Below are 23,884 nucleotides of genomic sequence, written 5' to 3'. Positions count from 1 at the left end.
TAATTGTAACAATTGACCAAACAATTCATTGTACACTACATTTCAGACCGTGCTAAATAGAACATGTTCTAAAAGTGTAGGCCTAATTAAATCATAACTAAAGCTAGAAAGCTAGAAAGGAGCAAGAATTACCAATTGCTTACATTTTGTGTGGGTGATTTTCGAGTTTACATCCACGGGACATCACTGAAGGTTAATCGACACGTAGCATGTCTGGACAAGAGCAAATTACAGAGATGAAAGAGTGTGTGTTTGTGTGTGTGTTGGGGGGAGGGGGGTAAATTCACCAGCCAGAAGAGTAAGGGGATAAGGGTATGGGGGAGGTTTACATTCCAGGTAGAGGTTGAAATGGAGGCGTTTGAGCTCCTCTTCACCTCACCTGGTCTTGTCTGATCATCCATTAGGTCACATCGCTTACTTTGTCTCATCCTGCCCCTCTTTATCTCACTCTCGTTTTTACTCACTCTTTCTCTCTCTGACACACAGTGTCACACACACAACATTTCAGTTTTCAGAACATTACAATGTTATCACGAAACCATATACACGTGGCTTTTTGTTCTTAACAGTTAAATGTGTGTGTGTGTGTGTGTGTGTGTGCGTGTGTATTTGGGCAGTGTGTACTTGCATAGTGAAACATCATGCTCATATGATCCTCAGATGTAAAAACTGGAAGGACAATAATCACACACGCACATGCACAAACACATCTGTAATTGATACCATACACAGCCATAAACTGTACAGGAAGAGCAGAGACAGAACATATGAGGAGATTTGCCAGTCTGGGGTACAGTTGAAAAACGGCCGTTGCAAATATTAAGGTCATATTCTGCACATTCATTAATTAAAATAACATGCAATCTCCAGTTACATAAAACCAATTTTATCACCAAACTGCAATTAAATGACTTGTTAGATTAAACTAAACCCAATGTCCAAAAGCCCGACATACAACAGAAACCACAAAACGGAGATTTTAATTTTATGGGTGCAATTAATCTTTGAGATTGACAAGGGGAGTAAGGGAAGGGAGTAGGGGCGTGACGCGTGTGCATGGCAGGCAGTCGTCGACAGACGAAGAGAATGGGTCTGGGAGAAAGAACGAAGGGGAGGGAGGAGGAACTACAAGAAGAAAAAAAAGTTAAAGTAAAAATGGCTTCCTTGTCTTTGGACTCTGCAGAGCAATCTGAGAATAGCCCGGAGGAGTCTACCGCGGAGCCCGTCGAAACGAAAGAAGACATAGATCCGGACGAAGTTTCTGAGCAACTGCTTCAAAGTTTCCAAAACTCTGCGCTCAGTTTTTCGACCGACCAAGTAGCTTGTCTGTGCGAAGCTCTTTTACAAGCGGGCAATGTGGATCGCCTGTGGAGATTTCTCTCTACCATCCCTCCTTCAGCAGAGCTGCTACGTGGCAACGAGACCCTGCTCAAGGCCCAGGCACTGGTCGCTTTCCACCGGGATGAATATAAAGAGCTGTATGCCATTCTAGAGAGCCACGACTTCCACCCCAGCAACCATGGGTTCCTTCAGGACCTGTACTTACAGGCGCGTTACAAGGAGGCGGAGAGGTCCCGGGGTCGCAGCCTAGGTGCCGTGGACAAATATCGACTGAGGAAAAAATTCCCTTTGCCAAAGACTATCTGGGATGGAGAGGAAACGGTGTACTGCTTCAAGGAGAAGTCTCGCAATGCACTGAAAGAGTGTTACAAAAGTAACAGATACCCTACTCCTGACGAGAAAAAAAACTTGGCCAAAGTCACCGGGCTCTCTCTCACTCAAGTAAGTAATTGGTTCAAGAATCGACGGCAGAGAGACAGAACTCCGTCTGGGACCCATAGCAAAAGGTAAAAGCAAAAGCCATCTCCGCATTGTTTTGAAGTCACTTTTTATATTCACCAAGAGAAACAGAATGTTGTTTGTTTTGTTATTTAGGATTGAAAATAGGTATATCTTAATTTGGTGACGTGAAGCCAAAACCCGACAACACTGAAAGATATCAAACAACCAAAGGTTCAACCCCCTTAGATAGCCTAGTTGAAGTCAATCTCCACATATAATCGCTGAATGAATGAACCTTTGACAGAGATAACACCAGACAGGTCCTCGAGAGCACGACTATAAGCACAAGCGTGTTGCTTTGTTGTGAAATGTGAGATATGGGCGCCCACTGGAGTTTCCTGAAACTCTGCACCGCAGTCTCCCCGCGGACCTCGGCGCGCCTCCGAGGCCACGCACCGCTGGGAGAGGCGTAGAGGTGCGCAGAGTTGGGAGAGGTGTAGACAGAGGGAAAATGATACACAAGACAACAAAAAGGACCTAGTGAGGGGGTGGCTGTTTTCCTAACATTTATCTTTGATATAAATACATTATTTTGGCAGCATCAAATGGTAACTTTGTTTTATTATCTCTCCAAACCACTCCACGGTAGTTTAGATCATGTTTTGCGCCAGGATGTGTTAATTCTAGTATGTCCTGTAAACTTGGCCTGTTTGCTATGTGGAGGGAGAGGGGGAGGGGAGACAGAGACAGAGAGGTGTGTGTGAGGGGAGATAAAGAGAAAATGCAGACAGCCCCATTGCTTTTATCTTATCTGACTGGGGATTGTAGTGGAAAGGGAGGGACAGTCAATCTGTGCTGACGATTGTCCTCCTCTTGCCTCCCACTGCCCTCCCCCCATCACTACCTCCTCCGAGCTGTGAATATGCATCCTTCTTCTCTCACTGGGAAACACCTCCACTCACTCCTTTTTCACTTGGTCTCCTTTTTCCTGTCTTCCAGCGAGTCGGATGGCAATCACAGCACCGAGGACGAGGGCAGCAACATGGATGACATCTCCGACAAACCTGATGACATCACTTCCTCTACCGCCTCCCTCATCTCCCTGGCCGGCGCCCCCTGCAGCACAGGAGGCCAGCTGTTCCTCAACGGCACCGGGGGCTTCCTCACCGCTTCCCACCCGCTCCTCCTCAACGGGAGCTCTCTGATCTCCGGGACGGGGGGGAGGGTCATCATCAACGGCCTGACGCTGAGCGACGGCCACACGGTCACCCTGAGCTCTGTTCCTGCCAACTCCCCTCTGCTCCTCAACGGGGCCCAGGTCATCTCTTCCAAGCCCACTGGGGGGGTGCAGCGCCAGGAGCTGAGCATAGGCCTGGGGCTGGAGGACCAGGGGATGTGTGCCATGGAGGCCCATCCAAGTAGTCTGCCCACGGTGGTCCTTGGCCCCAGCACCAGCTCCACCCCAGGCCCGGCCATCTCTCTTCCCCCATCTGAAGACCTGAAGGCGGATGGTGGGAGCCTGGCGAGCCCCTCTGCATCAGTCATCCCCACCCTAGACTTCATCAATGTCCCAGAGGGGATGGTTATCAAATCAGAGAACGGCATTCACACAGTAACCGTCTCCCCCTCCTCTTCTTCCTCATCCATCTCTCCAACTCTGTCCTCCCCCACATCACTGCCATCCCTGGTTTTGACTCAAAATGGCCACCTCCAGGACCCCCTCTCCCTACCCTCTTCACTCTCCTCTACTGGTGTGGTTATCTCCAGTCCTGTAGTGCCCCTGGCCAACCAACAGGGCGAGTATGTGGTGTTTGCCACTGCTGGCTCCCAGTTGACCCCTTCCAGTTCCATCTGCCAGGTAGTCTCTTCCTCCGGCTACCCCACCCCTCCACAGGTGTTCTCCTTGCCCCAGGTCGTGCCCTCAATCCAAGGCATCCCTGTCTCCCAGCTGGTGCATTCTGGAGCTCAGGTGTCTCAGTGCCCTCAACTGGTCCCTGTGTCCACCCTCACTTCCTCCCTCCCTCAGTCCACCCTGTCTGGCTTTCAGACCCCCCAGACACTGAGCCTGGGTCCCAAACCTCTCACCCCCCAGCAGCAACAGTCCGGGGCCTCGACCCTGGGGGAGGGCACCACTATCCTCTCCGTCTCCCAGTTGAACAACAGCCAGCTCGCCCAGGGGCTTACTTACCAGCTGGGGGAACAAAGCTCCTCCACCACCCCCTCACTAACCCAGATTCAGACCCAGGGGTTAACAGGGGCACACGTCACCCCAATCTCTTCCTCAACACAGGTGGTTCCGGCCCCCCACTCCACAGACACGGTCATGGGCACCCTCTCAGCCCCAGCCCATTTGGTGCCTCTCTCTCTCCCCCAGCTGGTGCCTGTCTCCTCTTCCGGGTCCCTCGCCTTCCCCCAGGTAGTCCCAGCCTCCCCCTCCCTCTCCCTGCCCTCCACTGGGGGGGGCTTCCAGATCATAGCCTCTGGACCAGCAGCAGGGGGGGTCACCCAGGGTCCCTTTAGGATCAACCAGCTTGGATCACTCCAAAGTTTGGTCCCTCCCACCAGCATGGGCCCTGGTGTTCAGTTGCTCAACTCCGGGGTCATCCAGCTCCCATCAGGCTCTCCAGGTAGCTGAATCCATATCTTTTCTCCTGTTCAGCTTTCAATCTATCTATTGCTTTGTACATTTCAACTGCAATAATGTGTCACGGTGTCTCATCATCTCCTGTCTTCCCGTGTCCTCAACCTCTCCTTCCTCTCCCCTTTAGGTAACCTCCTCCTTGGAGGAAGTCCTATCCTGAGTGTCCAGCAGGGGAAGCTGATCCTGACCATCCCAGCAGGTATCCAGTTCACCAGCCTACCAGTCAAACCCGTCCCTGAGGCTTCCCCTCTGTCCTCCAACAGTGTAGGCCCCCTCCTGACCTCCGTCCTCTCACCCCCAACCTCCCTCCCCGTCTCCGCTTCCAGCACCCTCCAGACCTCCCCTCTCTGCTTCATAAACTCCTCCCCGCTCTACGGCACTCCAGACTCTGGAGGCCATATCAGCCTTGCCCCTCCGTCGATCCCTTCCCTGCACACCACCCTGGACCCCTCCTGCACCCCCACACCTCCCAACACCCTCACCCCAGAGAGCATGCTGTCCCTCAGCCCCATGTGCAGTGGGGTGACCGCCTCCACCCAGCTCCCCCAGCCCACCTGGAGCCCCGTGCCCCTTTCCACCTCTGCCAGCCTGACTCTGTTTGATATCCGCGGGAAGGAGGATCTACCCGAGGACCCCGCTCTGCTGGGCCTACCTGGAGGTGAGTCCCTGCTCCTAGGGAGTCCTTCCCCAGACCAGGATGGGGAGAGGGACTCCCAGCTGCAGGATCCTGAAGAGATGGATGGGGTCCCGAAGATCCTCACCCAACTCCAGTCAGTCCCGGTGGACGACGAGCTGCGATTGTAGACAGGACCTCCGTTTCCCTGTAAACTCCACGTTCTAGAACTACGAGACTTGTTTCTTGGATTGTCTGGTTGAAGTTGCCACAGTTCATCTTTTCAAGACCATCTCTGTACGTAAGGTGTGAGAGCACTTTTCTTGGGATAAAACATGCCCTGATTGACGTGGATTGGGGCAGAGTTACAAGCGATAGGACAGCAGGATTGTAAACCGTATGGATTGACTGGCAGGAGGATTCACAGGCTATCCCCCAAAGTGGTGTTACTGATCTGCATTAAGACATGTACTGGACATTGGTCCAACATACCAGAGCCCCTTACTTCCTCTTGCTCCCCAACACTAGTCAGGTCAGTCTGCCTTAAAGTATTTCCTGGGTCACTCAAACCACTTCTGGTGTCACCATGGAACCCAGGTCAGAGGACATCCTCTGGCCTAGTTATACCCACAGGAGAAACTAGGCCAGACAACTCTCCAAAGAACCATCTGTACCTCCTACCTGCCACGTTCTTCCCATGGAGCAGTGCTTAGTGGAGAGGTCGTCTCCACGTGTACGTGGACTTTTTACAGACATTGGGAAAGAAGTGGAGTCAGGAAATTCAACCTGTTCTACCCTACTATGCAATCAACGTTTAGTGTATTGTACTGTGTCCTCTGCATGACACTTTCTGAGTTCTGGAACACTAATACAGATTACACTCAGTGCACATTACTACATGCTATGTGCACATTACGAGAGTACTGTACAATCGTACTACACTATGACTAGTTTGGTTATGAATGACGTATGTATTCTGTGTGTTTCTTTTAATATTTAGTGTTTGGATATTGAGAAGTCCTAAGTGCCTTATTTCTGGGATCAAATCCGTCTGTCACCTTCATATGGGCTTGACTCTTGGATTTTGCAGTGATAAAACATCAACCCAGCCAGGTATGAACATGTAAACCCTAATACGAGTTGTATAGTAACTCTTATCTCAGTCAGTGTAGATTAAGGCGTAATATGAACTGACACGACTTGGTTGCATGATCCTTCTTGTTTGAACGCAGACTAAACAAATTCTTTGACCATTTTGCACATTTGATCCACATCCCCATGGTCACTCTGTCTGTTGTTACGATGATAACTGTTCCATTCTGAAAACTCCCTGTGTTGCCTCTGTTCCCGGTGACCTTTCCCTCTCAGCTATTACACTAAAGGGCTGAGTGGCTTACAGTGGTGTGATTCTCTGGTGTGATTGTGCGGCAGTTTCCTTCCATAAAAATCATAGCGGTTAACAATAGATCTTGGTTTAAAACCAAAATAGTCTTACATTTGTGGTGCACTTGATTAGTCTACCCAGTACAAAGAAGCCAAGGAAACTGTCCCAGAATTGCATGTCAAACTCACCTCAAATATGGGTGACTTAAGTGGGCCAAATGACTTAAGTGGGCCAAATGACTAAAAAAAAAATGACTAAATGTGGGCCAGGTGTTTCCTGCTCGAGCCTCACAGACTGTGTCTGAGTCTGTCAAAGATCAACGGTACACCGTCACCGTGGAGACTTCCTCCTGACCAGAGCCAAGGCCATCGTTTTTAATCTGTGTGAGTTTTGTTGTTTCTTTTCTATGTATATTTAATGCATGTATCAATCAGTTTAGATTAAACCATTAACTTTAAACAGCCTGAATGCCAACAAGAAAAATGGGCATAGGAGACAAAAATGAGGGAATATTGTCAAATGTTTGGTGATTTACAAAGATGCCTTCCCCATCCCTGGACTCTGCGGGGTCCAGCCATCTTTAGAACATGATGGTCCAGTCACCATGTGTGGCCAAGTGATGGATCATACATACAGCTTCAAGTGGAAGGAGACTGGTGCACTTCCATCACTTGTTTGCCAAAGCAAAGCGTGTGTTTTGAGTTGCTGGCTGTTGGCAGAATTGTTCATTGCTTCAAAGCAGTACTTTTGAAGCCTGATGCAATATCTGATTTGGAGGCCGAGGAAGTGTGTGTGTGTGTGTGAGAGAGGGTTAGAAATTGTGAGTGTTTTTCCCTCATAATGTGGTGCTCAAAATGCTGTTACAGTGGCTGGTGAGTTGTGTGCAAATCTAAACCAAATTCCCTCACACCGACAAACAGACACACACAACTTCCGCCTGAATGAACCAAAGATAATGTATGTTGATTAACATTTTGGATTGTGAGTAAAGGGATTGTTTGTGTGTCCTACAATAACATGTCCTCTCCTGTAAGAGAGGTTTTGTACTTAAAGTTATTATATTTTTTATATACAGTTTTATTGTGATATTGTAATAAACTATATTTGAATGCACAGAGTATCTCTGGTCTTGGACTTAATCTTTTCTCTAAAGTAACAGTATTCTATACAAGGGAAAAAATGCATACTTTGTAGATTGTTTTTATCAAACGAATCAAAGAGTCTTACAACTAAAACATATGATCAAACTAAACCAAGTTGTGAGCATAATCTGAACAAGATAATTCATCTGCTGACAGACCATTTCAGCCTCATTTGGTTGGGAAATAAGATTTAAATACCCATTTTCTGTTTGCACAGCTCCATGTCGATTTCTTTCCGGGTGAATAGAAACTGAACGACATGCGTGCTTATGTTTTGTGTGTGTGTGTTTGTTTTAGTAACCCCTATGCTCTCAGGTTGCCTGTAAGTTCAATAGCACCAGGGCGGGGACAGGACAGGAGCAATCATGCTCACTTACACTGTTTACACAGATATTCACAGACAGGGTTGTTCTTCTAGAGAACGGTGTTCCACGGAGCCTCCAGTCCTCTCTAACCCCCGTCTCTCCCTGGAGTGAGCCACAGGTCGCCAACAACTCAAAAGTCAGAGGTCACCTCTTAACGCGGGACTACCAATTACGGAGCGTGTGCAAGGACTTTCATCGTATCCATGGCAATGATCTTCTCTGCGGAACAAGTGGCGTGCGTGTGCGAGGTCCTGTTGCAGAGCGGTCGTATAGATCGCCTGTCCAGCTTCCTCCGCACCCTCCCTCCTTCCTCCTCCTCTTTCTCATGCTGCGTGGGGGGGCTGGAGAGCGTGCTGAAGGCCAGGGCGGCGGTGGCCTTCCACCAGGGTCGCTTCTCTGAGCTGTACTCCCTGCTGGAGGGTTTCCCCTTCTCCCCACGGAGTCACCCACTTCTGCAGCAGCTGTGGCTGCGCGCCCGCTACATGGAGGCCGAGAGGCAGAGGGGGCGCCCCCTGGGGGCCGTGGGGAAGTACCGCGTTCGACGCAAGTTCCCTCTTCCTAGGACCATCTGGGATGGAGAGGAGACAAGCTACTGCTTTAAGGTAGGAGAGAGGAGTCACAAGGACAGGGAGGGGAAGGACAGGTTTTGTGCTGTTTCTATTATTTTTTCAAGTGTATATTTACCTGTGCTTAAGCAGGCCTACTTATACAGGATATATACGTGTTTAATTATACATATCTAAAATGTAGCTGTAGCTTCATGTCATCAAACAGATTTAACAGAGCTTACTAGCCTCTAATCATAGCTCTTGGGTCCTTCAATCTACACAGGAAAAGTCTCGAGGTATACTTCGGGAATGGTACTACCGCAAAGCTTACCCCTCACCTCGGGAGAAACGGGAGCTAGCAGCTGCTACCGGTCTCACCGCCACTCAGGTGAGCAACTGGTTTAAGAACAGGCGGCAGAGGGACCGGGCAGCCCAGAGCAACACAGACAGCGGGTGAGTTACTATGACAACTCCCACCATGGTGAGTTCAACTTCCCCTCGTCCCTCGCGACTGTGATGTAGTAGGCCCTACATGTTCATTTGATTTCCTTCCTCCAAGTTGCAAGTGTTGTGGTGTAACACTGCCCTCTGTTAGTACAGTACAAGGAACTGACTATCGTTTAAGATTTAACTAATTGTAAATCACAAATAATCTAAATATAAGTGTAATTGTCATTATAAATTCCCCCTGTATAATCGGCTCCGCTGACTATTCTCTTCTCAGGGATCAAGAAAGTTTTGAATGTCCCAGAGACTTCCACCATATAAGGACACCCGCCTTTCCTGCGTCCGACACGGACCTCTCACCTCCTGGTAGCCCCAGACACCTCTTCTCTTGTCCCCCACGCCTCTCCCACCCCCCTCCCCTCAGGTACATGTCAGGAGGAGCCTTGTGATACCCTAATCATCACTGAGGATTGTTAACGTTTACTATTACAAGGCCATTTTTTTAATTATGTGTTCATGCTCGACTGCCAATATAGTTGATGAATGGTATCGTGTAAAGGCTTTGCCAGAATTAAATTGTTTTACCCTTTTATTGTTGAATATATGTCTGTCAATTTTCAGACCCTGTCTTCATGTTAAATCAACACAATAAAATCATTTTGAACTGGAATTGACAACAAAAAAACATTTATTACTTACTATTTTACTGGTTAAATATGTGGGAAGAGCAGATGGAGAACTTTACAGACATTGAAGCTGGGCTTTCCAACCCTGTTCCTGGAGAGGCCCCATCCTGCAGGTTATCTGCTCCAACCTGACCTCCAGGAAGGGTTCTCTCCAGATGCAGGGAAGGAGAGATAACCCTCAGTAAGGCGTCTCTCTAAGTGTAGGGATAGAGCCCTATGATAAAGGGGGCCTTCTACTCACATATTAGTGAAAGCCCCAGACAGGAAACATCAGGATTTCAGTACCAGCAAAGGCATGTGTTTATGTCATGGTTAAACCTCATCACATGGACAGACATGGTCCCAGGCGCTCCAGGCCTGACAGTAAGGCCACACCCTCCTCACTGGCTCACGGAGATTATTGCATATGACCCCGGGTCAGCAGGAGAAATACACAATCACAAGGATACTGACATGAGAAATGGCACACACACACACGCACACGCACACACACACACACACACACACACACACACACACACACACACACACACACACACACACACACACACACACACACACACACACACTAAGGCTCAATGATATTGTAAGACTATTCAACACTTCACACAAACACATTTAACTAACAGACATGTATCTCCAGCAGTTTTCCTTCAAAAGTTACCAGAGAAGAGGTTCAAGCTTCCAACACACCCGTCAGTGTTCCACCCTGACTTCCAGTATGCATATGAGACAACTGAGGATTTCTGTATGTATGAATGTTTATGAACCAACCCAACCTGCCTCTCAGAATCATGTCTTCTGGTCCATTTGTTTAGGAGGCAGACGTTTCTGAATGACCCCGTATTTAGGCTGAAGTCCTCGAGCGCTGAGTTCCTGGGCTCGGCCGCGGTGACAGGAGGCCCCAGGCAACCTTCCGTTCCGTGAGCCAACCTTCTCAGGTCCAGCAGCTCTGTGGGATGGGCCGGGTCCAGGAAGCCTTCCGGCCCAGTAAAGATGGGGGCTAGAAGCCCAGGTACTCTGCCAGGAAGACGGCCAGGATCCTGGTGAGGTTTTCCACCGTGGGCCGGTGCATGTTCTCCTCGGTGTCATCCAGAGTGTGCCAGAAGGAGGGGAATGGGGTGGCGATGATGTGGAGCACGGGGACACCTGGCAGAGGGGGCAGGAGGCAGGGGGAAACAAAGAAGGCGAAACAGGTGTCAAATGTCATCCTAAATAGCAATATATGTATACATATTAATACACACACACACACACCATTGTTTAGGAAGGGGATGTGGTCATCCTGAACGGGGCCAAAGTACACATCCTTCCTGAAGTAAGCCTGCTCAGAGGGGTGGGAGATGAGAAGACCCTGTTTGTGGAGGCGCTTCTCTGAAAGACGGACGGAGCGAGGGGAGGGCGGAAAGAAAGTCATTCATTTGTCATTATTTATTACACAGAGGACACAAAACTTGACATTTCTCTGGCGGCCTTATGTGTGTGTGTTACCAGCAGAGATGAGGCGGTCGAACCATCGGGCGGTGTTGTCAAAGTGGTTGACAATCAGAGGATCTGGCGCTCCAAGCAGATCCAATAGAACAAAGAGATCCTGAAGAGAGGGGGAGGGAGAGGAGGTCAAAATAAACAATAACAGTGGAGCGAGAGAGAGAGAGAGAGAGAGAGAGAGAGAGAGAGAGAGAGAGAGAGAGAGAGAGAGAGAGAGAGAGAGAGAGAGAGAGAGAGAGAGAGAGAGAGAGAGAGAGAGAGAGAGAGAGAGAGAGAGAGAGAGAGAGAGAGAGAGAGGGGTGAAACATGGAGTACAAAACTAGGACACACAAAACACACACACAGTCTCACCACGGCCTGCAGCTGGGTGGTGTGTGTGGAGCCAGAGGGGTGGGGTGTTCGTGCCATGCGCTCAGCCAGGTGTCGTGAGCCGTACAGAGAGTCAGTGTCGGTCCATTCCTCAAACGACTCCTCGCCGTCAAAGAACACCAGCTGGAGTGTCACTGCTGGGCCCTGTGAAGGGAGGGAGGAGGAAGAGAGGCATGGAGGGAGGAGGAAGAGAGGCATGGAGGGAGAAGGAGGAAGAGAGGGATGGAGGGAGGAGGAGGAAGAGAGGGATGGAAGGAGGAGGAGGAAGAGGGGCATGGAGGAGGAGGAAGAGAGGGATGGAGGGAGGAGGAGGAAGAGAGGGATGGAAGGAGGAGGAGGAAGAGAGGGATGGAGGGAGGAGGAAGAGAGGCATGGAGGGAGGAGGAGGAAGAGAGGGATGGAGGGAGGAGGAGGAAGAGAGGGATGGAGGGAGGAGGAGGAAGAGGGGCATGGAGGAGGAAGAGAGGGATGGAGGGAGGAGGAGGAAGAGAGGGATGGAGGGAGGAGGAGGAAGAGAGGGATGGAGGGAGGAGGAGGAAGAGGGGCATGGAGGAGGAGGAAGAGAGGGATGGAGGGAGGAGGAGGAAGAGGGGCATGGAGGAGGAGGAGGAAGAGAGGGATGGAAGGAGGAGGAGGAAGAGAGGGATGGAGGGACGAGGAAGAGGGATGGAGGGAGGAGGAAGAGAGGGATGGAGGGAGGAGGAGGAAGAGAGGGATGGAGGGAGGAGGAGGAAGAGAGGGATGGAGGGACGAGGAGAAAGAGAGGGATGGAGGGAGGAGGAGGAAGAGAGGGATGGAGGGACGAGGTGAGGGATGGAAGGAGGGAGGGATAAATATAGAGAGGGGGGAATAGACCGATAAAGAGGGGGGGTGGAAAAAAAGAGGGGAGAGAACAAAATGTTGAGAAGTAAGGTAACCTGAAGATGACGCACTGAGGGTATTCTTTTCTCCAAAAATGGTGCAGTATGTGTGTGTGGGAGTGTGTGTACGTGGGAGTATGTGTGTGTAAGTGTGTGTATTCCTGGCTCCTATAGATCATGGTCTCAGTAGGGAAACTGCTTAAGAGAAGAGGCTGCTGATCTCACCACAGCCATTCTCTCCAGTCAGCACTTTCTACAGTACACTTTGAGTAAGGGGTTGGAGATGTGGAGGAAGAACAGTAAGGATATATGGGTGGGAAAGGATGGAGAGGAGATTGCTCTCAAACACAAAGGGACATGTGCCATGATGAATCTGACATGAATTCCCACCCAGGCCTCCCCCAGAACCCTCCAGGCCTCCCCCAGCCCCCTCCCAGACATGGCACCTGCTGTTTGAGGATCCGGAGCTGCTCGTCCAGCGCGGTGGCCAGCTCCAGGATCATGGCGCAGGGCACGGCCGAGTCGCTGGCCCCCAGGAACACCTTGTAAGGGGCCCGGGGATCCGGGGGCAGAGCCTTGGAGTCGTAGTGGCAGGTCAGCAGCAGGCGCCGCGGGGCAGAGGGGTCAAGGGTCGCAATGATGTTGGAGAAGGTCACCTGACCCCTGGGGGTCTTCGGAGAGGAAAAGGAGTCCATTTCTACAGTCCAACCAGCGGTGAGGGAGTAGAAGGTGGAAGTGATGTGCTGAGGGAGGAGGAGAGGGGGGGGGGCAGAGGAAGAAGAAGAGAAGTAGAGAGGGTCAAGCAGGAGGACAATGAATGGAGGATAGAAACATGAGTGAAGTGTGTGTGTGTACCTGGCGTACAACCTGGCTACCCTTGGAGCCAGGTAGTCTCTCAACCAGGATGGGTCTCAGGTAGGTCTCCCAGAGACGAGCACCGTCCACCTGGGACGCCAGGCGACGCACTTGGGCGGGAGAGGACTTACTGGGCTTGTGGGAGAACTGGAGGAGAGAAGGAGGGGGAGAGAGAAAAGAGGAGGGAGAACTTGATGAGTGATGGATGAAGCAGGTTGAACAGGACAGCAATCAAGCTGGTGTCTCTTGTGGACAATCATGAACCATGACTTGAGATATGTTTACTACACGGATCTACTTAGTTTCTTCATTGTTGACACAAACATCGAAGCTTCGGAGTCACGCTTAAAACATTACTGGGCAATTACAAATGGATAAAAAAAACATTTGGTTAATAAGTTACCTTGTCTTTGATTAGGTCCGCAAACGGGGCTCTGTTGAACCTGCTGATGTTCGGGTCGTTGGCTAGGTACAACCCCAACACAACGGCCAGAGTCAACACACCGAGGAGACAGAAGACCAGTACACGGGCTCGAGGCATCCGCATTGGGTCACATCCTGGGACTGCGCCGCCGTTGTTTGCCAGTGTGGACTTATACCGTCGACTAGATCTCGACATGATTAATTTGATTTATACCAGCAAGTTTGGTTCAAGATTGAAAGTGAATAGTCGCCGATCCTCTCGCAATACACTTCGCAATACACTTTTAGCTACGTGTCAGTATACGAGCACACGTCGAGAGGAATTTGCACCAATAAGGTTGTTGCTGAATCCGCCGTTTCACAACATGTCTCATTTTTTAAGTTCTAGTATACCTACTTGCAGCAGGACAATTCTAGACTTTAGCTTTTTATGGCTCACAATAGCTCGAAATCTGCAACGCCCTGATCCTATTCCTGAAAATGGGGCTGTCGTTTATAGCTTCTAGTAACATGAACTTATTAGAACCAAACCCGTCATTCAGAAATAGCTATTGTGATTGTTTTGATGTGGTAATAGTTCTAGATATTTCTTAGAAATCTATAGTCTGTCAAGGACTACAGGAGACCTTGTTCTTTAGGCGCCAATGTCAATTCTCCACACACCCATGAGTTTTCAAATCTTTCGACGCGTCAAAACGCACACCTGAATCACAAAGTGAACCTTGTCGTCAGGCCTAATTCATGGCAATCTTGGGATACAAAACCGTTCGCGTCATCACGTGTCAATGGTATCATCTTCATAAACTAGCCTCTTCGATGTGATGTAAACCTGTGTCGATTCAGTCAAGTTGCTTGCCAGTACTGTATCGACTGTCTTTGAAATCGCAATGTTTGTAACTTCTGTACACAATCATATTTCACGACCCATCTTCAACCCATCGATGGGAATTTTCTTACAGTGGTGGGTTGGTTCAATCCGAGACTGATTTCCGGGTTTCGTATTACGTCCAGTTGCACATGACCACGCGTCAAATGACTAGTTTAAAGTGACATTATGGGTAAAATTGTGCCATTGTCGCAGACTCATTGAGAGTTTTGTTTTTTTGTTGTTTGAGAAAAAACAGTTTGGGCAATAGTGCAACACCACCATCAAGTAGTTGAAAAATATATAAAGTGCATACAAAAGAGCAACAGACAACCATTAGGAAAGATTTTAATATATTTTTCTTATAAAATAATGAAAACATAATTTACATTTTTAAATGTACACGCATTGATACAACATCCCCCCAACGTAAAAGACAGAACGCTCAACCAGAAGTTTCGTCTACGCATTGAGCCCACCTGCTACGCGCAGGAAGTACCAACACAAAGGAATTTAAAAAAAGAGAAATAAATCAAAACAGGATCATCCAGATCAGCTTTGTACACAGAAATAAAAACACAGTACCTTCTGTTTTTCTACGCTGTAAATTACAGGTTTGCAAAAGTTGCCAATTGTATTCAAAAATAAATTATCAAATATTAAACAAACAAAAAAAGAAAAATCATAAGATTTACTATTAAACTTTTTGTATTACCATCTGTGATTTGTGCAAGTGAAACATCAATGCACCACTCTATGCTCAACATGTATATTATTATTATTAGGTGTTTTTTGTGTATTTTATTTATTTTTACCATAGTTTAAATCAAATAATATAAAAATGTTACTCTTTAAAACACCCCTATCCCTCTACACACAAATCAACAAATGAAAGATTAAGACATTGCAGATATCAGATTAAGATAAATGAAGCTTCACTGGGCTATGAACGTGTACTGGTATAGTTATAGCTGGTATAGTGTGTGTGACAGAGAGTTGAAAGATGAGGCAGTGCAGTGAGTGAGATGATATTAATGGTATACAATGGGGTCAGGAGTAGATTTAAGTCAGATGACCGTCTTTGGGAAGGCAGTGATGTGTATGCACAATTCAGTGGGACAAGGAGCTAGAAAGAGCCTCTTAGCTAGTTGGTGTGTGTGTGCGTGCATGTGTGTCTGAATTGGACCTGAGTTCATGATGGAGGAAAAGCAGTTGTGTGTGTGTGTGTGTGTAATTAGATAAGCGGAATGAGATGTGAGTGGATGTTCTCCTGGAGGGGGGATTCAGGTTGAATCAGGGGAGACAGAAGATGTCACAACAGCCACCTGTGGAGGTGATAAGTGATTCACCTGTGGAGGTGATGAGTGATTCACCTGTTCAGCTGACTGCTCTTCATACTGTAGGTAGATACAGGCAATGGCACAACACCTGTCACACACATTCCCAAGATGGCTACCCTCACCTCCCATTTAACCAGGAGGACAGCCTCAGAGAGACACTACAACCTGAATGAAAAAATAGACTCAGTTAGATAATATAACCTGGCTCGCTCCCCCTGGTACAAATAGTGTATGTGTTGAAGAATCTCAGCACTGAAAGGATACTTTGCAACTAGGTTTAGTTAAACACACGTTGTACCCTAACATCCAGCTCACACAAATGCCCACGCACAACCGACAGTGATGAATGTCAAGAGCTGTGTGCATTTAGTTTTGTTCTGGAGAAAGCATAGGACACGACATGAACAGAACCGCAGAGACACACACACACGGTATCATCTCACAGGTGCTGCTATGACACAAGACTTGAAGAGAGGACAGTGTTAAAGAGACAGGGTCTGGCAGAGGGTGAATGGGTGTGAATGTGTCATGTCTGTTTTCAGATATTTTTGTGAGTTTCAGTGTTTTACAAGGTTTGGTTATTTTCTACATTGTATAACCAAGAACATCAACAACCTAGAAGAAATAACTATTCTGGCACCTGTAAATATGTAAAACAATTATCCAGTAGCTTTACTCTGAGATGACTTCACTGATAAAAAAAACAAAACAGAAAAAGACAAATTAAATAAAAAAAGGAGACAAATTAAATTGAAAAATAAAAATGGTCAAAACTGTAAATTGAGATATGGTGCCGTTATCACTGAGTGTCTCACACTGCCCATCATTTGAGATGTGTTGTTTGACTCGAGCTGGAGTATGATCAAGTCAGGAAAGACTCCAGGTCCTACATCAGCATGTTCTTTCATTTAACAGTCAGCTGACTCTGAATTAAAACACTCTGTACCTCTTTTCCCACTCTCACCATCACACACTTACATTATAACATGTAGGGTTTTAATCCCAACTCTAGAACTGTCACATGTTCACAACACTCCACAGAAAACACTCCTTTTCACCCAGTTCATTGAGTTGGTCTGCCCTCAATGATGCTGCAATGGCTATTCTGTGAGTGTTGTTGATGTACTCTACAGACACACACATACACTCACACAAATACAAACACACCTTAATGACACACACACCTTCCTCAGGTCTGGTTTCTCAGTACAGTATGAGCGTGTGGGAGTCTGTCAGAGAAGGCTGCCCCACACTTAGAACTACAGTACCACGTCTTCAGACTCCCGGTGAATTCTGGGAGTTTGAGATTTTTGGCTTCATGGCTTCAGGAACAGTATTAGGCCTCTCCGGGTGATCTAGCTAGTGTTGTAAAGTTCACTGTCCCACCTTTGCTCCTCTGCTATTGGCTGCTGTCAGATCAAGAGCAAGGGAAAGACTTCAGGTATAAAAATAAAAAGATGCAGAACAACAGAGGGGGAGTAGGAAGGGAGAGAGGGAGGGAGGGAGGACTTCTCTGTGGACTGAGAGTTTGAAAGGGCCTGTCTCCAACAGGCTTGAGTCTCCAGTTTGAGGGGTTCTTTGATAAATTCTCCTGTCATCTTCTACTGGGTTCAACTGAGCTCTACTCTCTTCTCCTCCGTTCCTGAAAGCCGTGTTCACAGTCTTCACATCTTTTTTCCCTGCCACCCTCTTTTGGTCTCTTGCTGGCCTGCTTACATCACTTCCCCTTTACCCAAGGCCACTTCCTGTGTCTGGTGTGTAATATCACAATCCAGTCTGAGGTCACTTCCAGTTTTTGGGGGGTTGGTCAGACCTGTGAACTCATTTCCTCTCTGCTGGCGTGCCGGTGAAGAGCATGCTGAACTTGCGTAGTTGCTCACTGGCCGACTGGCTCTCCTCCTGCAGGCGCTGGTTGTTCTGTCTGAGGTTGGCCATCTCTGCCAGGAGCATGACCTTGTCCTGCTTCTCCTAGAGGAGGGAAAGAGAGAGAGACAGAGAGAGACAGAGAGAGAGACAGAGAGAGACAGAGAGAGGGAGAGAGAGAGACAGAGAGAGACAGAGAGAGAGACAGAGAGAGAGACAGAGAGAGACAGAGAGAGAGACAGAGAGAGACAGAGAGAGACAGAGAGAGGGAGAGAGAGGGAGAGAGACAGAGAGAGGGAGAGACAGAGAGAGAGACAGAAAGAGACAGAAAGAGACAGAGAGAGGGAGAGACAGGGAGAGACAGAGAGACACAGGGAGAGACAGAGAGAGGGAGAGACACAGAGACAGAGAGAGACAAAACATGGTTTAGTATGCCCAACTACTTTCCGTCTGCTTCCCTGTCCTGGCTGCTGTTCTCAGGTCTGTTCTTACCTTCTCCAGGTCAGTGTTCAGCTGCTTCAGCATCACTTCCAGGTGGTACATCCTCCCCGACAGGTCGTTAGGGACCTCATCACTGGACACACACACACACATTAGTTTGCATGTACATCCACATTAAATTGTATGTTAATACAGTTCCCATGAAGGTCAGGTGTTAAGAGGGCTAGACATGTTCAACGGGTATGCATGTGTGTTTGTTGACGCGCTGCCTTGGTTTACTATACACAGCTTAGTTTCACTAATACCCTGAAACCACACATGCCCTTAACTGTTTCGTAAACACAAAGGACACTCCTTAGTAACCACGCACTACAATTCCCATGGAACCACAGGGTGGCACTGTGACCACAGGTAAGTTAAGCCAGTAAGTAGATGAGATTCTTGAGTGTTATGCTGGGTATCAATAACAGTGTTGGGTGGAGACCAATCATGTTCAGAGCAGCTCCAACTGTCTCCAGGGTTAACATGTGAGCTTTGGACTCTGTATCAGTCTGTGTCACTTCATGTTTGTGTCTGTTCCATTTGTATGTGTGTGTGTGTGTGTCTTACCCGCTGAAGGTCGGGGTGGTGCGTGGGGTCTGTGGGGTCTGGAACTGGACAGGAGAGACGACGGGCCTCAAGTCTGGACCGACCAGGGGCTCGGTCAGCGAGAAGAGAGACACGGCTCTTTGAACTAAGAAACACACACACACCCACACAGAATGTTAATGTGTACATCCTGGTCTGACTGTTATGTGCTGCTCCAGTCCACCCTCTCCAGGGACAGGCCTCACTGCCAGGCTCCTCCACCCTGAGGCTGTGCTGTGGAGGAGACAGGGGGGGAGGGAGAGAGGAGAGCAGGTGTCTGTGTGGTGCTGAGGTCTCTCCATCTCTTGGACTCTCGGGGGACAAAAAGAGTACTCTAATAAGACATGGCACACACACACACACAATCTCTCCCTCCCTCATTGTTCATCCCCCATCCCTCCCTTTCTACCCCTCCCTTCCCCTCTCTGTCTCTCTCTCTCTGTCTCTCTCTCTCACCTTCGTAGGCCTTGGCAGCGCTGACCAGGCTGGACCACTCCAGGCCGCAGGCCGTGTCTGGGAGGGGCATGAGGCCCGGGTCCAGCCTCCGCAGGGGGGGCAGCCGGTCCTTCACCTCGGTCAGGGACAGCTCCGACGCAGACAGGGGCACTGGAGGAGGGGGGGGCTGTGGTTACTCACCCACAAACTACAGAAATACGATTTGTGTTTCGCTGTGGAATTGGTGTTCCTCTCCCTTAGATGACTTTACGATGACTGAGTTTGACAGTTTTGACTTCCATGTTAAGCACATGTACTTCCTGGTCTGCTTCCTGTTTCGTCCCATCTGCTTCCCGTCTAACCCGCCCCCGGCCGCTCCGCTCACCCTTCTTGTTGGAGGTGTGGTTGGCGTGGCTGGAGCCGTGTCTCCGTGTGGGCAGGGTGCTGGTGAAGAGCAGGTCGCTCTGTGCCGCCTGGCCCTCGTACAGGGGGGCTGAGCTAGCCAAGCTGGCCTCCCTGCGCCCGCTGCACAGAGACTCGTCTGAGAACGTCCTCTGGAGGGTCCGTCTGGGAGACTGGGGCGGGGGGGCGGGGGGTTAACGTGTGTATTTGTGTGTTAAAAAACAGAGAGAAAGAGGCAGAACGAGTGTGTGTGTGAACGACAGACACAGAGTGACTACGAGAGACATTGAAAGAGAGAGAGTGTGTGTCTTACAGGGTCTCTCTGTCGCTCCGCCTCTCCAGGGTTGTCCATGATGATCAGCTTCTTCAGGTCGTCCTCGATGGTGCTCTTGTGCGATCGCCGTGGTGACCGTAGGTCCCTTAGCGACGCTCGGAGGCGAGGCTGACCAAACACGTTTTTAGAGTTCACCTCCACCTGCCTGAACACACACCACAGTTACTGCTGGGTTAGAAACCATAAGAAACATGTACATGGTTAAACAGTTATAAACAGACACATGCATGAAATAGTTGGAAACTGTTTATAATTCGGTGTCTTGGAGATCCCAAAAAAGTGAATAATCTGACATTACCAGTTATAAACATGATCTTTTCAGTAGAAAAGATGATTTATGTCATAAACATATGAACAGCTATAACATTACAACAACAGTCATAACAGCTGGGAGGAGTAACAGTCATAACAGCAGCGTACTTCTTGCTGTTGCTGTCAGAGCAGGATATTGTGGGAGTGTTTAAAGGCGAGGGGCCGTTGTCCTCTTGTTGCCAAGCAACCGGCCGACCCTTGCCATAAAAGATCTTGGGGGCGGAGCTGGATAGAGGGGTGGGGCCTAGTTGTGAGGAAGTGGGTGTGGCCGTGGAGGCTCGTGCTGGGCGGGGCTTCTCAGCTGCAGGCGTCCTGTAGCCCTGAGGGGTGTAGCAGGCCCTGGGGGGAGGAGGGGAAGGGGGGGGGCAGATGTCAGTAAAACATCAACTCATTGTCTGACATTTTTGACATAAAGGCATAATCTGACAGGAGACATGTTCTGCTGTTGTAGGTTAAATACTGTAGTTCTATCAATGAACATGGCACACACAAACACACACACAAGCTGTTGGGAGCACTCACAGTTCTAACCTCTTTTGTTTTACGACCCAATTCCTCTCCGATGGAGCAAAAGGGCCAGCGACCCAGCCAGCCCTTGCATCCTTGCTCCATCGTTCCCCCCCATGCCTCCACAATTCCAACCATTCATCGAAGCCTGAACCTATTTAGACCTTAAAGCTTCTTCCTTTCTGACCATCTCTCCACCAACATCTATTACACTCTTCAGTCATCCATCCCTCTTCCCTTCCATTAGTCCATCCATCCATCTCTCTCTCCCCCTCTCTCTTCATCTCTGCCTCCACTGGTACCTGTATAGTAGTGTCCAGCTGAGTGCTTCACTGCTCCCCCAGTGTGTGTCCTGTAGTTCAGTAGCCTGTGGTGTGTGTCCTGTAGTTCAGTAGCCTGTGGTGTGTGTCCTGTAGTTCAGTAGCCTGTGGTGTGTGTCCTGTAGTTCAGTAGCCTGTGGTGTGTGTCCTGTAGTTCAGTAGCCTGTGGTGTGTGTCCTGTAGTTCAGTAGCCTGTGGTGTGTGTCCTGTAGTTCAGTAGCCTGTGATGTGTGTGTCCTGTAGTTCAGTAGCCTGTGGTGTGTGTCCTGTAGTTCAGTAGCCTGTGATGTGTGTGTCCTGTAGTTCAGTAGCCTGAGGTGTGTGTGTGGTCAGTCAGACTACATCCAGACTGTCTGGGGGGTTGGAGTGATGACAATGAGGGGGTCTAACATCCAAATCCTTTAATCCCCCTAAAGCATATATATGTGTGTGTGTGTGTATGTATGTGTGTATGTACACTCCTCCATGTTAGGGAGGGGCCGGGGGGTCAGCCAGGCCAGCTGTCAGAGCAGAGCAGGTCTGCATGTGCAGCAGGATTAACCCTGATATTATATATATATATATATATATCTATACCATGTCTACTAGTCTAGCTCCACATCTGTGTGTGTCTGTGTGTGTCTGTGTGTGTCTGTGTGGCACACACCTGTGTTTGAACGGGTCTGTCTTGTCGGTGCTGGAGCCAGGGGGCGGGAACGTCCTGGTGAAGTATCCCTTGTTCTGATTGGTCGATCCTGGCATCACCGGTGATGACTCCTGTCTTCGCCCATCCCCTCCCCCGCCACCCCCGCCCTAGAGGAATCTCCTGCAGTCCACTATAGGGTGCCTGGGGGTGCAAGGCTTTATGCGATTGGTGGTTGGACTGGTTGCTGTGGCGACCAGGGGTATAGAGGGTGGGGGCGTCTATGCCGCTGTCGCTTGACCCCCCCTTATTGAGGAGGTCAGGGTCAGGTTCTGCTGGGTCGCTAAGGCATCCACCAGAACCCCCTCCTCCTCCAACGCCCCGGTCCCCGACGACCCCCCCATCGAACCACCGCTCGTCGCTATGGTTACTGGAGGCGTTGCTGGAGAGGGTGTTGCTGCTGGAGTGACTAGAGTACTGGGTCTCCCCCTGCAGAGAGAGAGAGAGAGAGAGAGAGACAGAGAGAGAGAGAGAGAGAGAGAGAGAGAGAGAGAGAGAGAGAGAGACAGAGAGAGAGAGAGAGAGAGAGAGAGAGAGAGAGAGAGAGAGAGAGACAGAGAGAGAGACAGAGAGAGAGAGAGAGAGAGAGAGAGAGAGAGAGAGAGAGAGAGAGAGAGAGAGAGAGAGAGAGAGAGAGAGAGAGAGAGAGAGAGAGAGAGAAAGAGAGAGGAGGGAGAAAAATAATGTTTCAGACAGGAGCCAGACAGGAGGACCAGGTATGTGAACCAGAGAGAGGCAGTATCACAAAAACCTTAGAGTGTCTGTTGGGAGAGTCCTTCCCTGGGATGTCCTGCCTGGCCGTCCTCCTCTGCCCTCCCCCTGCTCCTCCCCCTGCTCCTCCTGGCACCGCCCCCTGGCCCCGTGGTGATGGAGCAGGGACGTGCCACAGCGGCTCTGGGCAGAGAACACACACACACCGCAAGGATTAAACACACCAAATTGAAGTGGTTCAAAACTCAAACTGAGCTATGGACCTACATCTAGGTACGAGGGAAAAGAGGATTAAATACTTACATCCAGTGACACACACACACTGGATTCTGAAACCATGGCGATGAGAGCATGGCTGTCTGTGTATGCACACTGTATGCTGCATGTGTGTATGTACTGGATGTGTTGGGTGCATGTGTGTGTGTGTGTGTGACCGTGAATGTGTGTGTGTGTGTGTGTACCTGTCTTGCTGCGCTCCATGGTGCTCTCCTGGCTGGTGAAGCCAGAGGACTCTCCACTGGAGGTGATGTCCAGAGTGAGGTGAGGCTCGTACACCAGCAGGGGGCGCTGTCCAGCCCCGTACCTAGAGACACACACACACACACACACAGGAGAAGAGATTAGACATCACATCGCAAAACACACACACGTGGGTCAAATATAGAGAGCAGATGGCAGCATACATGGGCAGACTAAAACCCAAACACATGCAAACTAATGGTTCTATAGTGTGTAAGGAGCTAGTGTGTGTTTGAGGGGACTGGTGTGTGTGCGTGTGTGTGTGTGTGTTTACTGTTGCTGCAACTGTCTGGGCTTTATAAACATGTTCCTCAGGTTAGACAGGATGAGCCGCACAGGTCAAACAACAAAGAGAGAGAGAGACATAGAGAGATACAGAAAGACAGAGAGAGAAAGAGAAAGAGAGAGGGAGAGAGAGAGAGAGAGAGAGAAAGAAAGAGAGAAAGAGAAAGAGAGAGAGAGAGAAAGAGAGAGAGAGAAAGAGAGAGAGGGTAAGTAAGAAAGAGAAAGGGTTCCAGACAGGAGACAGGCAGACTGACAAGGAAGACTAACCTGTCAGGTGAGGGTTTGTAGCGTACAAAGGGCCCACTCAACCCTGCCCCCCCCGGCCCCCCCCCAGGGCCCCCAGGCCAGGCGAGGGGGAGGAGAAGCTGGCTGAGGGGTTGCGGTAGGGGAACCCTCTGTCGCCCCCCACTGGTGATATGCTGTAGTGGTTCTCTGGGTAGCTGACTGGCCTGGAGAGCAGACACACACAGGGAGAAACACTTGAGAAAGAGAGAGAGGGGGGGAGAGAGAAAGAGGGGGGGGGGGAGACAGAGAAGGGGGGAAAAAGAGAGAGAGGGGGGAGGAGAGAGAGGGAGGAAGGAGGGAAGGAGATATAGAGAGGTGAAGGAAGGACAGGGAGGGAAAGGAAAGAGAGAGAG

The 23,884-nt window shown here is 49.4% G+C and overlaps 4 protein-coding genes across 5 annotated transcripts in view; 2 read left to right on the top strand and 2 right to left on the bottom strand.

The window, feature by feature from the left end:
• Positions 1-799: 799 nt before the first annotated feature.
• On the top strand, positions 800-7,533 carry six5 (SIX homeobox 5). The gene is made up of 3 exons (XM_047035871.1): positions 800-1,847; positions 2,782-4,409; positions 4,551-7,533. The coding sequence occupies exons 1-3, from the start codon at positions 1,057-1,059 to the stop codon at positions 5,225-5,227; spliced, it is 3,096 nt and encodes a 1,031-aa protein (XP_046891827.1). The 5' UTR covers positions 800-1,056; the 3' UTR covers positions 5,228-7,533.
• Positions 7,534-7,881: 348 nt separating this feature from the next.
• On the top strand, positions 7,882-9,498 carry six9 (SIX homeobox 9). Of its 2 annotated transcripts, none has more exons than XM_047035977.1 (3): positions 7,882-8,529; positions 8,759-8,956; positions 9,200-9,283. In XM_047035977.1, exons 1-2 carry the CDS (start codon positions 8,131-8,133, stop codon positions 8,930-8,932), a joined length of 573 nt encoding a protein of 190 aa, XP_046891933.1. In that variant the 5' UTR covers positions 7,882-8,130; the 3' UTR covers positions 8,933-8,956; positions 9,200-9,283. The 2 variants fall into 2 exon arrangements, with proteins under 2 accessions (XP_046891933.1, XP_046891932.1); XM_047035976.1 differs by having other exon boundaries at positions 7,883-8,529; positions 8,759-8,928; positions 9,200-9,498.
• A 94-nt stretch (positions 9,499-9,592) lies between these two features.
• qpctla (glutaminyl-peptide cyclotransferase-like a) lies at positions 9,593-14,608 on the bottom strand. The gene is made up of 7 exons (XM_047035975.1): positions 13,584-14,608; positions 13,181-13,327; positions 12,772-13,068; positions 11,448-11,609; positions 11,100-11,199; positions 10,866-10,982; positions 9,593-10,757 (listed from the first exon to the last, which is right to left on the bottom strand). Exons 1-7 carry the CDS (start codon positions 13,797-13,799, stop codon positions 10,612-10,614), a joined length of 1,185 nt encoding a protein of 394 aa, XP_046891931.1. The 5' UTR covers positions 13,800-14,608; the 3' UTR covers positions 9,593-10,611.
• Positions 14,609-14,800: 192 nt separating this feature from the next.
• The window catches only part of sipa1l3 (signal-induced proliferation-associated 1 like 3), a 45,406-nt gene continuing 36,322 nt past the window's right edge, over positions 14,801-23,884 (bottom strand). The window contains 13 exon segments of the mRNA XM_047035974.1: positions 14,801-17,776; positions 18,164-18,245; positions 18,722-18,845; positions 19,196-19,345; positions 19,560-19,749; positions 19,890-20,055; positions 20,331-20,561; positions 21,696-21,835; positions 21,837-22,160; positions 22,483-22,625; positions 22,904-23,025; positions 23,514-23,574; positions 23,577-23,695. Coding sequence (XP_046891930.1) covers positions 17,630-17,776; positions 18,164-18,245; positions 18,722-18,845; positions 19,196-19,345; positions 19,560-19,749; positions 19,890-20,055; positions 20,331-20,561; positions 21,696-21,835; positions 21,837-22,160; positions 22,483-22,625; positions 22,904-23,025; positions 23,514-23,574; positions 23,577-23,695 — 1,999 coding nt within the window. The 3' untranslated portion in view covers positions 14,801-17,629.

This window comes from Hypomesus transpacificus, chromosome 15, assembly GCF_021917145.1.
Source record: "Hypomesus transpacificus isolate Combined female chromosome 15, fHypTra1, whole genome shotgun sequence".
Lineage (NCBI taxonomy): Eukaryota > Metazoa > Chordata > Actinopteri > Osmeriformes > Osmeridae > Hypomesus > Hypomesus transpacificus.
The sequence above is the reverse complement of the archived record's forward strand: the minus strand, read 5'-3'. Positions and strand labels throughout refer to the sequence as shown.